Below are 15,739 nucleotides of genomic sequence, written 5' to 3'. Positions count from 1 at the left end.
CTGACTGCATATGTGAAGAACGATTTCCCTCTGTATCCACATTTGTTTCTACATGTGTCTTTGCATCTGTCTCCTTAATGCTCTACTTGCAATATGTGTTTGTCTCCTTCAGCACTTCCATATGCTGATATAGGGCCATAGTAAACAAAACACAATCAAAAAGATCTGTTCGTGGTTTTGCATCTGAGTTTTGTGAGCTCAAGTCACCATACATGTGTTGCTCTACTCTTTCTAAGTTTCTTAAACATTTTGAGAGAGATGAAATTGTGAAGTTGGGATCACTTGGCCATAACCCCAAGGCAAAGTGACCATAAGTTGTTTGTCCATGTCCATGAGTGAGCATTCCTGTTAATGATACTGGAAGCCTCTCAACCCCATTGAGAGATTTAGGAACTGGTTTAATTTGTGGTATGGCAGTCTTCTTATCATGTATAATACACAAATACCTGTTTGGGTTCATTTTGGAAGAGCTCCTCCAAGCACAGTATAGATTTCTATAACTCATTTGCTGCAACATGTGTGCCCTTGTTTGTGTGCCATGTATCTGGCACGCTCCTCTTGATTTTTTGTTGATTCCAACTTGACCTTGATTGCCGTACAAATGTCGCATTTTGAGAAGGTGCTGGTTTTTTATAAACTAACTGTCCTGAACTCTGTGTTCCATAATCTTGAGAATGATGGTTGTGACAGTGGCCGGTATTCAATGAGACAAGTGTGTCATTCACTTCACTCAATATGTCCACCTATTTGTACATTGATGTGGTAGAACACTTTGGGTCTCATGGGCTCCATGCATCATTGTCCTTTACCTATGTGGCATTTGATCGGCATTATTATCTATGAAGCCTTGTATGATTGATTTTGCCATCTCAACATGTGTCATGCCCTTCCGTATTATCCCATTGTTGCCATGACTGACATTACATGCACCATTCAAGAACTTCTTTCTGAGCCTATAGAACGTTGACTTACCAATGCCATGCATTACATACCATGCTTTACTACAAACCTTCTTCCCATCAAATGTGAACTCAAAGCACTCATCATCTTGACCTTGTCTATAGGCCATGCCCATGCAATCCAATACAGATGTGTATCGTGTACTATAGCTCTGTCCCCAAAAGTGTACCCTAGCTTACATGATTTTGGATTTATCTCCAAATTGACAACATCGCTTCTCGCAACAATCAATGGTTGTGACGTTGTGAATGTTTGCAACATCACATTTTTTGCTAGCTCCATGGGTTTTATCGTAATTTTTCATTACCCTTACCCTATGGACATAGCTCCTTTTCTTATTTGTCCCTTCAATGATATCATAGTCAGTGCTCATGGCATCATGGTGTCTGTCATCAGAACTATCGCCATCATTGTCCTCTACATCATCATCCTCTTTTTCATCACCTGAATTGTTTAGGCTGTCAATATTTTTTGCATGAAGTGATCTTGAATACCCTCATCAATAGAAGAAGATTCTGTGTCCTTCATCACTAATGGTTCACCATTCTCAAATGTGAGTTGCCTGATCGGCCAACTAACCAAATTCAGACCTGAAACACAAGTTGAGCTTGGATGCAAAGATGCTTCTATAATGACACCCAAGCTACTCTCCCCTAGTTCTCTACAATTTATAGCCTCGTATGGGTGGACCAGCAATACTACTCCATTGCCAAGTTTTGTAGATCTGTTGTCATCCAGAGGATGACACTTTTCTCTTTCTAGGTCTCCTATCTATAAAGTGATCTATCCATTGTGGCAAATGGAATGAGAAATGTGTCATCAAAGCTTTGTTGAACATGTATTGCTACACATGTATTGTTGAACATGTATTGCTACACATGTCTCACCAATGAATTGAAAACCACATGTTTGAGATGCATCAATGGAATGAATAACCCCGCGTGCCGTCCTTGCAGAACCATCAATGAGAAACACTGAAGCACCTTGTTTTAGACCCTGCAATCCGTGAGAAAATCAAGATCTCAATAAGAAAGATTGAAGCCATGTTTTTACGGTAGTACACAAAACTATAAATGTAATTCAATCTCAACATGAGTTCAGGCTCCAACCAAAGTTTGAATCCCACCTATCAATGCTAGTTTGCTAGGAGGCTAGGTTCCATCTAAAGCTTGAGCCTTGCCTGCATATGCTAGCTTGTTAGTAGGAGGCTCCATGAGCCTCACCATCATATGCTAGTTTTGGTAGGAGGCTCCAATTAAAGTTATCATCCTCACTTGCATAATATATTAGTTTGCATATGTTAGCTAGAAGGGTAGGCTCCTCCAACAAAAGTTTGAGCCTCACCCGCGGATGCTAGTTCGCTTCTAGGAAGCTGAAAGTAAAGTTTGAACCTCACCCACAGATGCTAGTTTGCTTGGAGGCTCCAACCAAAGTTTGAGCCTCACCTTTATATGCTAGTTTGCTATTAAGAGGTCCCAATTAAAGTGATAATCCTCACCTCATGTATATGCTAGTTTCCCAAGAGGTAGGCTTCATCACCCTCTGCATCTGGCCACACCGTTTCATTGGGATATTGAGTCAAGGTATGGTGTCAATTAGCCATCAATGTTTCATAGCTACAAAAGGCAAAGGTGAGTGGTTATAAAAGGCAAACGTGAGTGGTTACAACAGCAGCAAAGGTGAGTGGTTACAACAGCAGCAAAGGCAAAGAGAAAGCAATAGAGAGAAACAATATGCTAGTGCAGAGAATGTTAGTTGTCCTTGACCTATGTGGCATTTGATCGGCATTATTATCTATGAAGCCCTGTATGATTGATTTTGCCATCTCAACATGTGTCATGCCCTTCCGTATTATCCCACTATTGCCATGACTGACATTACATGCACCATTCAAGACTTCTTTTTGAGCCTATAGAACGTTGACTTACCAATGCCATGCATTACATACCATGCTTTACTACAAACCTTCTTCCCATCAAAGCACTCGTCATCTTGACCTTGTCTATAGGCCATGCCCATGCAATCTCGTACAAATGTGTATCGTGTACTATAGCTCTGGTCCCCAAAAGTGTACCCTAGCTTGCATGATTTTGGATCCATCTCCAAATTGACAACATCGCTTCTCGCAACAATCAATGGTTGCGACGTTGTGAATGTTTGCAACATCACATTTTTTGCTAGCTCCATGGGTTTTATCGTAATTTTTCATTACCCTTACCCTATGGACATAGCTCCTTTTCTTATTTGTCCCTTCCATGATATCATTACCCTTACCCTATGGACATAGCTCCTTTTCTTATTTGTCCCTTCAATGATATCATAGTCAGTGATCATGGCATCATGGTGTCTGTCTCATCAGAACTATCGCCATCATTGCTCTCTACATCATCATCCTCTTTTTCATCACTTGAATTGTTTAGTCTGTCAATATTTTTTTGCATGAAGTGATCTTGAATACCCTCATCAATAGAAGAAGATTCTGTGTCCTTCACTAATGGTTCACCATTATCAAATGTGAGTTGCCTGATCGGCAAACTAACCAAATTCAGACCTGAAACACAAGTTGAACTGGGATGCAAAGATCCTTCTATAATGACACCCAAGCTACTCTCCCCTAGTTCTCTATAATTTATAGCCTCGTATGCGTGGACCAGTAATACCTTCTCCATTGCCAAGTTTTGTAGATCTGTTGTCATCCTAGAGCATGACACTTTTCTCTTTTCACCTCTCCCTATCTATAAAGTGATCTTCTTGATCAACAAGAAGTTTCACAAAATTATCCTCTTTGGTATTAGTAATGTCTTTGTCCATAACAAGGTTGACCAATGGCCATTTGATGATGCTTCCAACTGCTTGAGACATTGTTCTTGCATCCATTGTGGCAAATGGAATGAGAAATGTGTCATCAAAGCTTTGTTGAACATCATGTATTGCTGCACATGTCTCACCAATGAATTGAAAACCACATGTTTGAGATGCATCAATGGAATGAATAACCCCACGTGCCTTCCTTTGTAGAACCATCAATGAGAAACACTGAAGCACCTTGTTTTAGACCCTCCAATCCCTGAGAAAATCAAGATCTCAATAAGAAAGATTAAAGCGATGTTTTTACGGTAGTACACAGAACTATAAATGTAATTCAATCTCAACATGAGTTTAGGCTCTAACCAAAGTTTGAATCTCACCTATCAATGCTAGTTTGCTAGGAGGCTAGGCTCCATCCATCTAATGCTAGCTTGTTAGTAGGAGGCTTCATGAGCCTCACCATCATATGTTAGTTTGTTAGGAGGCTCCAATTAAAGTTATCATCCTCACTTGCATAATATATTAGTTTGCATATCACTACAAGGGATTGGGCTCATACCCGCGCTCTTAGCCGCTAAAAATGACTTGTGAAAAAAAGTAGCGGGCCCGTGTATCAGCGCGTGTATAATCGCGGCCAGAGACATGCGTGTAAAACCGCGTGTACAGTACCTCTCAGACGCGCGTCTACACGGGTATATACCCGCGTTGTTGTATACAGACGCGTTAATACACGCACCTATACACGCTTCTTATTATATTAGACGTGCTTATACACGGGTGTATAGCCGCATTCTGCTCAGTTCATGTTCCAGACGCGTTTTTACTTGCGTCCATACACGCGTTTTTTTAATTTAGATGCGCTTATACACGCGTGACTGCCAGTTTATACGCGTTAATACACGCGTAATTTCCAGGGTATCCGCGTAGATACACGCGAGTTTTAGCAGTGTTGACGCGTTTATACACGCGAACAGAGAGCATAAAAAAAATCCAGAGAGTGCTATTTGGTGCCTGAATACTGTTCCAGCATTCCAGCACCCAATAGCACTCTCTGGTTTAGGGTTTTTGGTGCATTAGACCATCCCATTAGACCATCCACGAAGAACATATGCACGAGGGAGATTAAGACAAGAACGACATGAATGCATACTGCATTGTCATTACACGATTCAAGACAGCCATGAATGTAATACTATCGATCAATCAATTCAATATTACTATCAAAATTTCATACATGTATACAAGGGAGTCCATATCTCGAAGTAGCCCATGGCTTGAGTTTACAAAAAAATATATACAATCACATCCTAAATATGGAATGTGATACTACAAGTCTGAGTACTACTCAGACCCAGATGATGACTCGGTGCTCCCCCCATGCTCAGATGAGCTCGCATCGGTCGGAATGTCCGAGGAGTAGTGCTCACGTCCACCCTCTGCAGCGGCGGCCGGTGGATCATCAGCAGCTTGTGCCTGTTCAAGTAATATATAGTATATAAGTATATATATATGCAATTCAATAAACCAAAACCATTCGTTACGAATTTTCAAGTACCTGTCGACCGTATGGTCTCATGGCCAACTCAAACTGCGCGTCCGTAATACGTCCCTTGGCTCTGAAGATGGCCCACGTGTCACGTTTGCTATGCCGGCGAGCATACGCAGTATCGTGGGTTGTGGGCTTCCTCCCCGTAACCCGTCGCTGTATCATAATCAACACAATTTGTAAGATTAAAACAATTCATAGAATCAATGAATTAAGTAAACAATCAAATAAAGTGGCAGGATACTTACGAACTCTGCCTCCCATGACTCGACGCCGCCAGATCCGAAATGCGAAGATCCAACGGTCTCCATCTGGATCCGTCGTGCCTCCACATGCTGCCTGCTCTTCACGCCACCCTCTGCTCGTTTCTTTGCCTCCTTCCACTCGCGTTTGTGCGCAGTGGCAGGTTTCTCGGCAGGATAGCCACCCGCAGCTACATTTAGCCGATCATCGTACGCGAGTTTTTTAAGGTGAGATCTTTTATTACTTAAGATCTCCCTTATTCGCGTCCTTCCCCATACATCCGAGAATGTAGCATGTGGGGGATTGGGGTACCGACTATGTACAGCCTCTATCACCTCCCCAACTAATCTGCTATTTTGATCTTTAAATTTAATAAAACAATTTCTATATGAGTTTGATACTACCCCACGCATGTATTCCATTACCTCCCTCCCCCTCGCATCCATCACTATCCCGCCCCTATCCGTCACATCATAGCAAACCACTCTCTCCATCTCTCTCATCTCCTCCTCTTCCGAACTGTCTCCTCTAACTCTTCTCCCTCTATCTCCTCTCTCACCCCGTGCCCTACTACCTCCCCCACCTCCCCCACCTCCCCCACCGAAGCACCCGCCGCATCCTCCCCCACTCCCACTCTTCCTACTGCTGCGGGTGGAGTCACGACTGGGGGATTGTCTACGTGACGGTGGCTGTGAGCCCTGACGTGACGGTGGCTCTGAGGGAGCACGTGATGGTGGCTGTGAGGGTGTACGTGAGTGTGTCTGGGACGAGGTATGTCTCCTCGGTGGACGTGGAAGAGGAGAAGCTGCATGCCGTCTCGTCGGACTCGGAGGAATAGACGGCACTGGAGTGCCCTGGATACTCGCGATAGGGGTATAGACACTGATAAAAAACAGGAGCAGGATGTAACACACACAAGAGAAGCAAACCCTAATCCATAATCATCAACCATAAAGAAGGAGAGAAGCCATAGTCACCATCTCTCTCACACACACCAAGGAGAACACAACATAGTGTTATGTCCACACTACAAAGTAAACCTAATGTAATGTCCACACACACTATGACCAGCTGGACACGCGGTCATTTATGTCTCACACATGTTCCTACCTAATCTGCCAGCACATAGCATAGCTGGCTCACACTGACATCGAGCTTGAATCTCAACAGCCCCTCTCAAGCTCATGATGTACTGCCGATGAAGATGTAGATGAGCTTGGGATATCAACACTCTCAACACTCCCCCTCAAGCTCATCCCATGTACTCCCAACATAGTCCGGAAGTACTCAAACTTCTCCCTGCTAAGTGGCTTCGTGAAGATATCAGCCACCTTCTCATCAGTCTTCACATAGTGAAGATCAACTGTACCATCCAGCACCTTTTCTCTGACAAAGTGATAATGGACCTCTATGTGTTTGGTCCTCGCATGAAACACTGGATTCTTTGCCAACTGTATACTGCTCATGTTGTCACAATGTATGACAACTTTGCCATCAAGAGGCTCACATAAATCTGCCAAGAGACTCTTTAACCATATAGCCTCACAAGTAGCAATGGCAGCACCCCTGTACTCAGCCTCTGTACTGGATAAAGCAACTGTAGGTTGCTTTTTGCTACTCCAACTCACCACGGCACTTCCAAGTGTAAAAGCATATCCACTAGTAGACCTCCTGTCATATGCGCTACCTGCCCAATCAGCATCTGTGTAGCCATGTATGTCCAAGCTTTTACCACTCTCATAGAATAAACCATAATGTGCTGTGGTTTTCACATATCTCATGATGCGTCTCACTGCATCCAAATGTGGTTTCCTGGGGCTCTGCATAAACTGGCTAACTAGCCCCACTGCATAACTCAAATCCGGGCGTGTGATAGTCATGTATATGAGACTACCAACCATCTTCCTGTACATGGAAGGATCATCCAATTCCTCGCCATAATCAGCCCGCAACTTCACATTTTGCTCCAATGGTGTACTCATAGGCTTACACCCTGTCATGCCATACTTTGCCAACATATCCAATGCATATTGGCGCTGTACTAACCAAGTACCTGCATGATCTTTCACCACTTCAATGCCAAGGAAATATCTCAACTCACCAAGATCTTTCATGTCAAATTTCCCACTTAAAGCTTTCTTGACATGCATCACATCTGCACTATGATCACCTGTAATAATCAAGTCATCCACATAGATGACTAGTAAAACAATCCCATGCTGTGTCTTCTTCACATACAGTGAAGAATCTGCTGTAGAAGTCTAAAAACCAAGTGAGATAAGATATCTGCTCATCTTATCACTCCAAGCACGTGGTGCTTGCTTCAGACCATACAATGCCTTTTTCAACCTGCATACGTGAGTGGGATATCTAGGGTGTACATACCCTTCTGGCTGTGCCATGTATACTTCCTCTTGTAGATCTCCATTCAGAAATGCATTCTTAACATCCATCTGATGCATTTCCCAGCCATTAGCTGCAGCCATAGCAATGACTGCTCTCACTGTGCCCATCTTAGCCACTGGGCTAAACGTCTCATCATAATCCAATCCTTGGGTCTGTGCATAACCCTTTGCTACCAGTCTTGCCTTATGTCTCTCAATAGACCCATCAGATTTGCACTTCACTTTGTAAACCCATTTACATCCAATAACATTCTTATCCTTTGGTAGAGCAACCAAGTCCCATGTATCATTATGGACCAATGCGTCCATCTCCACATCCATTGCTTTCTGCCATACATGCTCTCCAATAGCCTCTGTATAGCATGTAGGTTCCACATGCTTTACCATAGATGTCATGTATGCATAATGCATAGCAAAATCTCTATATGTCAATCTTTCCACTGGATATCTGACTCTCTGGGATCTCCGCAATGCATGCGGGTCACTCTGTACACCTGTAACACGAGCATGTGGTGGCACATATCTGTCCTGCCTAACACCAGGTGTGCGTACAACAGGTATCCCGAGCTCCTCATCCAAACTCTCAGAACTAGAGGACTCATAACCTGTGATCCCAATTCCTTCGACTTTCTTCTTGCCTTTATCCATAGCACTACTCCCAGTGCTCACACTCTCATGTCTCAGACGTCCTGACCATGGACGTACACTGCTACTACTCTCAGCTTCTGCTGGCCCAGACATAGTAGTAGAACTAGAACTTGCTTGTGATGGCAAGTTCACAGGCACATTCGCCTCAAGTGTGTCAATGACTCCCTCATCTTTGGCTTTATACCAACTAGCAAGCTCATCGAATACAACATCCCGTGAGATGACTACTTATCTAGTTTGAGGGTTATAGCATTTGTAAGCTTTGCGATCCTGTGCATATCCAACAAAGACACATTTCTCTGCTTTAGGATCCAACTTCCGTCTTCTTTCATCAGGTACATGAACATAAGCTACACATCCAAAGACTTTCAGATGTCCAATATCTGGCCTGTAACCTGTAAGCCGCATCTCAGGCGTGCTTCCATGAATGGCTGCTGTAGGTGATTTGTTCAGGATATACACTGCAGTAGCACATGCTTCTGCCCAATAGTAATCTGGCATGCTCTTTTCATTGAGCATTGCCCTTGCCACTTCACATATGACACGATTCTTTCTCTCAGCCACACCATTCTGCTGAGGTGTATACCTGCATGTCAACTGTCTTCTTATCCCATGCTTCCGCAAGAAATGCTCAAATGCTTTTGAGGTGTATTCACCACCTCCATCTGTTCTCAGACACTTAATCCAACAGCCATATTGTTTTTCTACAAGAGCTTTAAAATCCATGAATTTTTCCAGCACTTCACTCTTCTCTCTCAAAAAATATATCCATGTCATCCTGCTGAAGTCATCTATAAATGTCACATAGTATAGACTTCCTTTGATAGATGGGTTTTGTGCTGGGCCCCATACATCACTGTGCACTATTTCAAGTGGTCTATTACTCATGTTTCCTTCTCTAGGAAACCTCAACCTTGCCTGCTTCCCAAACTGACAGGCTTCACAAACATGCATATGTCCATTATATTTAAATCGAGGCAATCCACTGACAATGCCCCTTGTTTGCATGTTCTTTAATCTCTGTATATTTACATGTCCAATCCTCTTGTGCCACATGTCAATGTCCTGCACAATCCCATTGCTCTTTGAAAACATGGCTGATTTTAGCTCAGGAATTCCAGCATCCAGCTTAAACAGTCTTCCTTCTTTCTTGCCTTTAGCAATCACTCTACATCCATGTTTAAAGTCTTCAACGAAGCATCCATGCTCATTGAATCTAACCTGTAATCCCTGTTCTACCATTTGACCAACTGAGGCCAAGCTTTTAGTGATCGAAGGCACATACAGCACATCTGACATAGACTTTGTCTGACCATTATGCATGACCAATGGTACACTTCCAACATGTGTAATGACATGCTGGGTATCATCACCTGTTTCCACATAGCCCTTCACATCCATTGGCTTCATGTGCTCAAACCATTCTCCATGACATGTCATATGGTTTAATGCTCCTGAGTCCATGTACCATGTATCATCATTCTCAGCATTTGTTGTCATAGAATCCACAACATGCTTCATGGCAAACAAATGATTTGCAGTTCCATCATTGCTACTTGATGCATAGTTGCCACCATGTTGTGCATAGTTTCCACCATAATGACCACCACGTTGTGCTCTTCCCCCTCTCAAATCATTCTGTTTGCGAAAGCAATCTCTCGCCATATGACCATATTTGCCACAATAATGGCATTCCACATCTTGCATAGAATTTTGTTGGCCTTGCCAACGTCCTCGTCCACGGGGGTTACCTCTGCCTCGCTGAGGTGCATAACCACGACCACCTCGAGCACCATATGAAGGCTGAAAATTCTGCTGTGGAGGCCTATCCTGCCATCCACGACCATTACCACCACGTCCACGTGATGCGAATCTCCCCTGCCTCGAAAGCCTCTAGATGAGTAAAAAGCTTGATTTCTTGCATGTTCATCATTGCTTGACGAGGATGCACCACCTGTAACACTCATACCACCAAGGCCAAGCTTCAATTCTTCCACAATGAGCAATGACACAAGCTCATTAAAGTCTGGCATTCCTCCCAATCTTACTGAGATGGAAGTGTCAAAAGATTTGTATTCTTTGCCTAAACCACGCAATGTGAGAGCAACCAAATCATCATCATCCATGGGGGCATGGATCGATGACAAGGAATCAGCATAACCCTTGATTTCCTGAACATACTCATGTATGCTCCTATTCCTTCGTGTTACACTGTGAATCTGTTGCTTAAGTTGTATTTTCCTTGCACCAGTGTCTGTCTCATACATTCGGCACAATATACCCCATGCTTCTTTCGGTGTATCTGCATCTTGGATGTGAATAAGCAAGGCATCTGTTACACATATGGAAAAATAATGCAACACTTTCGAAGACCGCTCTACCCATTGCTTGTGAGCCTGTAACTGAGCATTATTTGGTTGAGGAGGTAGATATGGCTCCGGGTCTTCCTCCGAGACAAGACTCCACAACCCTTTGCCTTTCAAAAAACTCTTCATTCGAAACTTCCATACTTGAAAGTTAGTGCGGTCAAGCTTCTCTCCAACAATCTGTATCGGACCATCTCCCATTGTTGCAAAAAAAAATAGAGTAGATGTACCCTTTCGATTACAATGTACGAAGTACCTGTAATGCTCCAAATCTCTCCAAATCACATCAAATGCTTGCAAATTGTGTGCATTATCATCCCACAATGGTTCACCAACAATGTACACTCGATCAAAGTTGAAATCAAATGAAACTCCTTCACAAAAAATTTTCTGGTTTTTTTCTCGCCAGTAAATTCTCGCCAGTAACCAGTCAAGATTATGCTCTAAATCCTTCAAATCTTGTCCAAATGCAATGATTCAACTTGCATTAGCTTCCCAACACATTGCTCCAACATATCCTAGAAGGGTTTGATCCAATTCTTCAAGGGGAATGAGAACCACCAAGTTTTGTAACCTCTGGTTTGAATTTTTCTGCACCTGTCAGGTACCACCTCTCACTAAAATTGCTCTATCTCCTTCAAATCTTCTCCAAATCCAAAACTTTTTGATTCAAAAGTTTAGCAACTCATAGGACTCTACTTGTACCAGAGGAATTTGGCCAATTTGATATAGACAAAGATTAATGCCTTGATTAAAAATGCTCTGTTTCTGGACAGAATTTCTGTAAACCTGCACACCTCTGATAAATCACTTCAATGAGCTCCAAATCCATGAAATGAGCTGAAACCAAGCATCATAAGTCCTTAGCAATGTCTTTGCTAAACTCCCCAAGCTTTAAAGCATTCAATTTGGTGTCCAAATGAGTGAATTAGGATGAAAGCTTTGAAAACTGTCCAGAATTCTGCATCTTCATGCACCGCCTGCTCCAGAGGGCTGTAGAGAGAGGGGAAATCACAATTGAATAGATAGGCCTCTTAGCAATGACCTAATCTACCTTGGGTATGAAGGGTTTAGCTCAATTTTGCCTCTAGCTCCTGCAATTGATCCTCCACGGGGGGGTATGTTTTCTGTTTTTGTGAAAAACCAGAAATTTTTGCATAAACTCACTTTCACTTGATTTTGCTCAAATCTGTATGCATCAATCTGCTTCAAGATCCTGTATGTTGTTTGTGTCCACTTTGTTAATACATTTGCAAGCCCGAATACATGTGCCTTTGTGTATACATTTGCCAAGAGTATACATTCACTTCAAGCTTTCCATGAAAGCTTAGAGAAAAAACCAGAATTTTTCCTTTGCTTTATGCCCTTCAATCTTCACTGAACTTGCTCTTTGATACCTGCAATCCGCAGAGGGGGTCTTGCTACACTCACCAATGGTCCTTAGCTCTCAGATCTGATGCCGGTGTGTGCTCCACAGCTTTTCCTTTGCTCCAAGCTCCAATGGCTTCCTTCACAGCTTTTTCTTCTTCTTCCCTCTTCTCTCACTCACTCTCACAACACAGCTAATGAGCTCTTGGCTCTGATACCATGATAAAAAACAGGAGCAGGATGTAACACACACAAGAGAAGCAAACCCTAATCCATAATCATCAACCATAAAGAAGGAGAGAAGCCATAGTCACCATCTCTCTCACACACACCAAGGAGAACACAACATAGTGTTATGTCCACACTACAAAGTAAACCTAATGTAATGTCCACACACACTATGACCAGCTGGACACGCGGTCATTTATGTCTCACACATGTTCCTACCTAATCTGCCAGCACATAGCATAGCTGGCTCACACTGACATCGAGCTTGAATCTCAACAGACACCAGGCAGGGAAGGAGGGGGATGGGCATACATATACTCTGTAAGCTCAACCGGACCAGGTTGGCGCCCAAAGTGATTCATCATCTCCATCAACCAATTGCTGTACGCAAATGGATCGGATGAAGAACCTGGAATATCCATAAAGAACCTGTAACAAACATCATCATGTACATCATGGGCTGTCTCTTTACTCACACATTGTCATTACACAAGTCAATTGCCTGCAAACCCTAAACCCTAAACGCCGCAGTTTTCTGTCTGCAGAAACGCGTGTATACACCCGTCAAAAAACGCGTGTATACACCCGGCCAAAAACGCGTGTATATGCGCGTGAAAAAACTCTGCAGACAGGTTACACGCGCTTCTACACGCGTTCGTACACGCGACCTGCGAAAAAATTTTCTCGAAAAGCCCGACCCCCCGACAAAGACAGAATGTCCTGATAAAAGGACCAGCCATTGTCGCCCCTGTCAGGATGCAGCAACCCAATCGTGTGCAAGAAGACAAACCCAAAGAGCAAAGAGCAAAGTAAACAAATCTGACAAAAAGAGACAAGGCACAGGACAAAGTGACTCACCTCTGGAAAAGTGAGTCCTCTCTGCTCCTTCTCTGCTCCCTCCTTCTCCCGTGTGTGTGCTCCTTTCTCTGCTCCCTCCTTGCTGTTGGAAGAGGCGAAAACAGGCGAAAACGCATGCACTGTTGATTTCTAAGTTCAAAATCTATATTTGGGGAAGGCGGGCTATTTTTAGTTTAAATATGCCGCCGCGTTTATGTTCGCGTTTATGAAGGCGGGTATATTCGCGTGTATATGCTTTTAGCTGCGTTGATACACGCGTTTTGCAGAAAATAACTGCGTGAATACACGCGTTTTTTAGGAATTAGCCGCGTTAATACACGCGAATTTTAGGAGATAGCCGCGTGAATAGACGCGATTTTGTGCTTTCATTAAAAATATATAGTGAGTTTGTGTTTTCTGATTTGTACACAGGATGTCATCAACCTCTTCAAGCAGTTCTGGGGAAGATGAGACAATGCGTCATCGTAATTGCGATGTGTGGTTGGGACAACGGATCAAATGTATGTGTAATCGATGTCAAGGATGCATTGTACGAGCACGTCGAATTACCTTGAATCACATCTCCATGTATGGAGAATGGAATCAAACAGGTTTAGAGGTGAGTAGATGTAAATTGATGGTATTCAAATGACTCATGGTATCCAAATTAAATTAATAGAGTTGTAACATATAATTTGATAAATTGAAGCAGGATGCAGTACCACACCCTAACATGGTACCCTACGCGCGACGAGAGCACGTAAAGCGTCGACGAGATGATGCTGGAGCTTCGGGATCTATTGTCAGAGATGAGTGGGAAAGGGACGACAATAGCCCTGCACCCCACGAAGTTGTGGAAGAGGAGGTGCTTGATGATATGGTGCGGAATCTTTTTAAGGATGATCCCAAAGGTATGGACGACGATGATATGGAACAAGAGCATCTTTATAAAGCTTCATCGACACCGGTGTTTGAAGGGTGCACATTCTCAGTTTTACGTGCTTCACTTGAACTACTCAATATACAAACAGTTTATGGATGGAGCAATGCAAGTCTTGACGCATTGTTGAAGTAAGCATTCTAACTTATAAATTTGAATTAGTGGTTTAAGGTTTAGGATTTAAGACTAATTATAATTGATGATATTGGATGCAGGCTATTGTCAAACATGCTTCCAAAGGAAAATAGACTACCCACCTCAAGAGACATAGCGAGGCGATATGTGACATCTCTTGGAGGACTGGATTATGATAAAATACATGCATGCGTCAATGATTACATTCTCTTTCGTGGGACGCATAAGGAGGCTCTGACATGTCCCACTTGTGGTGAAGCAAGGTACAGAACAGATATGAAGAGTTTTGATGTACCTCGTAAAGTCTTGCGACACTTTCCTATAATTCCTCGCATCAAACACATGTTCAAGTGCAAATCCATAGCAGAGCTCATGTCATGGCATTCCTCACATCGATCGGATGATGGCATGTGGAGAATTCCCGCAGACACTCCTGCTTGGAAGCATATTGAAGATGAGTGGCCCAGCTTTAAAACAGAGCCCAGAAACTTGAGACTTGGCCTGGGTATGGATGGAGTGAATCCATTTGGTTTCAAAAGCACCGCATACAGCGTGTGGCCAGTTGTGCTGGTGAATTACAACCTTCCACCATCAATGGCGATCAAGAAGGGACATCTTATGTTATCCCTTCTAATTCCAGGGAAACATAAAGTCAAGCATATGGATGTTTATCTTGAACCACTGATTGATGAGTTGGAGGAACTATGGAGAGGTGTTGCGGTGGTGGACATTAGTAGGCCTCCCTCCTCTCGACACTTTGACTTAAAAGCAGTGTTGATGTGGACAATGCATGACTTTCCAGGATACAGCGATTGTTCTGGTAAGAATTCTAATTACCTCCCTACTCTATTACTATTGGCTATATATATTAATTAGACGGTTTGACTTTATTATTCTAACTTTTATTTATATTTTAACAGGTTTGAAAACATCGGGTAAACATGCATGTCCTGTTTGTGGCCCCTCGTTAGTACATGAGTATGCTGATGGTTTGTGTAAGACTATATTCGATAATCATCATCGATTTCTCCCCTCAGATCATCCTAAATATGTTGCTAGTAAGAGTAACATTCCTCCACAAACACTTCGTGCAAAAGATTGGAAGCGTATTTGGGAGTCTACAACTATTCTTCCTCCAGATGGCATGAACAGGTATAGTGATGTTTTTTCAATCTTGTTTTGTGTAGTCTCTAATTGGATTAAAGGTCACATAGAGCAATCCCTTGTGCAAGTACTCCATTTTTTTCCGGCTGCC

The 15,739-nt window shown here is 42.9% G+C and overlaps 1 protein-coding gene across 1 annotated transcript in view; it reads left to right on the top strand.

Moving 5' to 3' along the window:
• The window catches only part of LOC147623465 (agamous-like MADS-box protein AGL1), a 216,998-nt gene extending 201,486 nt beyond the window's left edge, over nt 1-15,512 (top strand). The window contains exon 2 of the mRNA XM_086821629.1: nt 15,405-15,512. Coding sequence (XP_086677755.1) covers nt 15,405-15,423 — 19 coding nt within the window. The 3' untranslated portion in view covers nt 15,424-15,512. The remainder of the gene's footprint in view (nt 1-15,404) is intronic.
• The last annotated feature ends 227 nt before the right edge of the window (nt 15,513-15,739 follow it).

This window comes from Cibotium barometz, chromosome 27 (assembly GCF_041138505.1).
Source record: "Cibotium barometz isolate CiBa-2024 chromosome 27, ASM4113850v1, whole genome shotgun sequence".
In the NCBI taxonomy this organism is placed as follows: Eukaryota; Viridiplantae; Streptophyta; class Polypodiopsida; order Cyatheales; family Cibotiaceae; genus Cibotium; species Cibotium barometz.
Note: the sequence above shows the minus strand (reverse complement) of the source record. Positions and strands in the feature narration are given on the sequence as shown.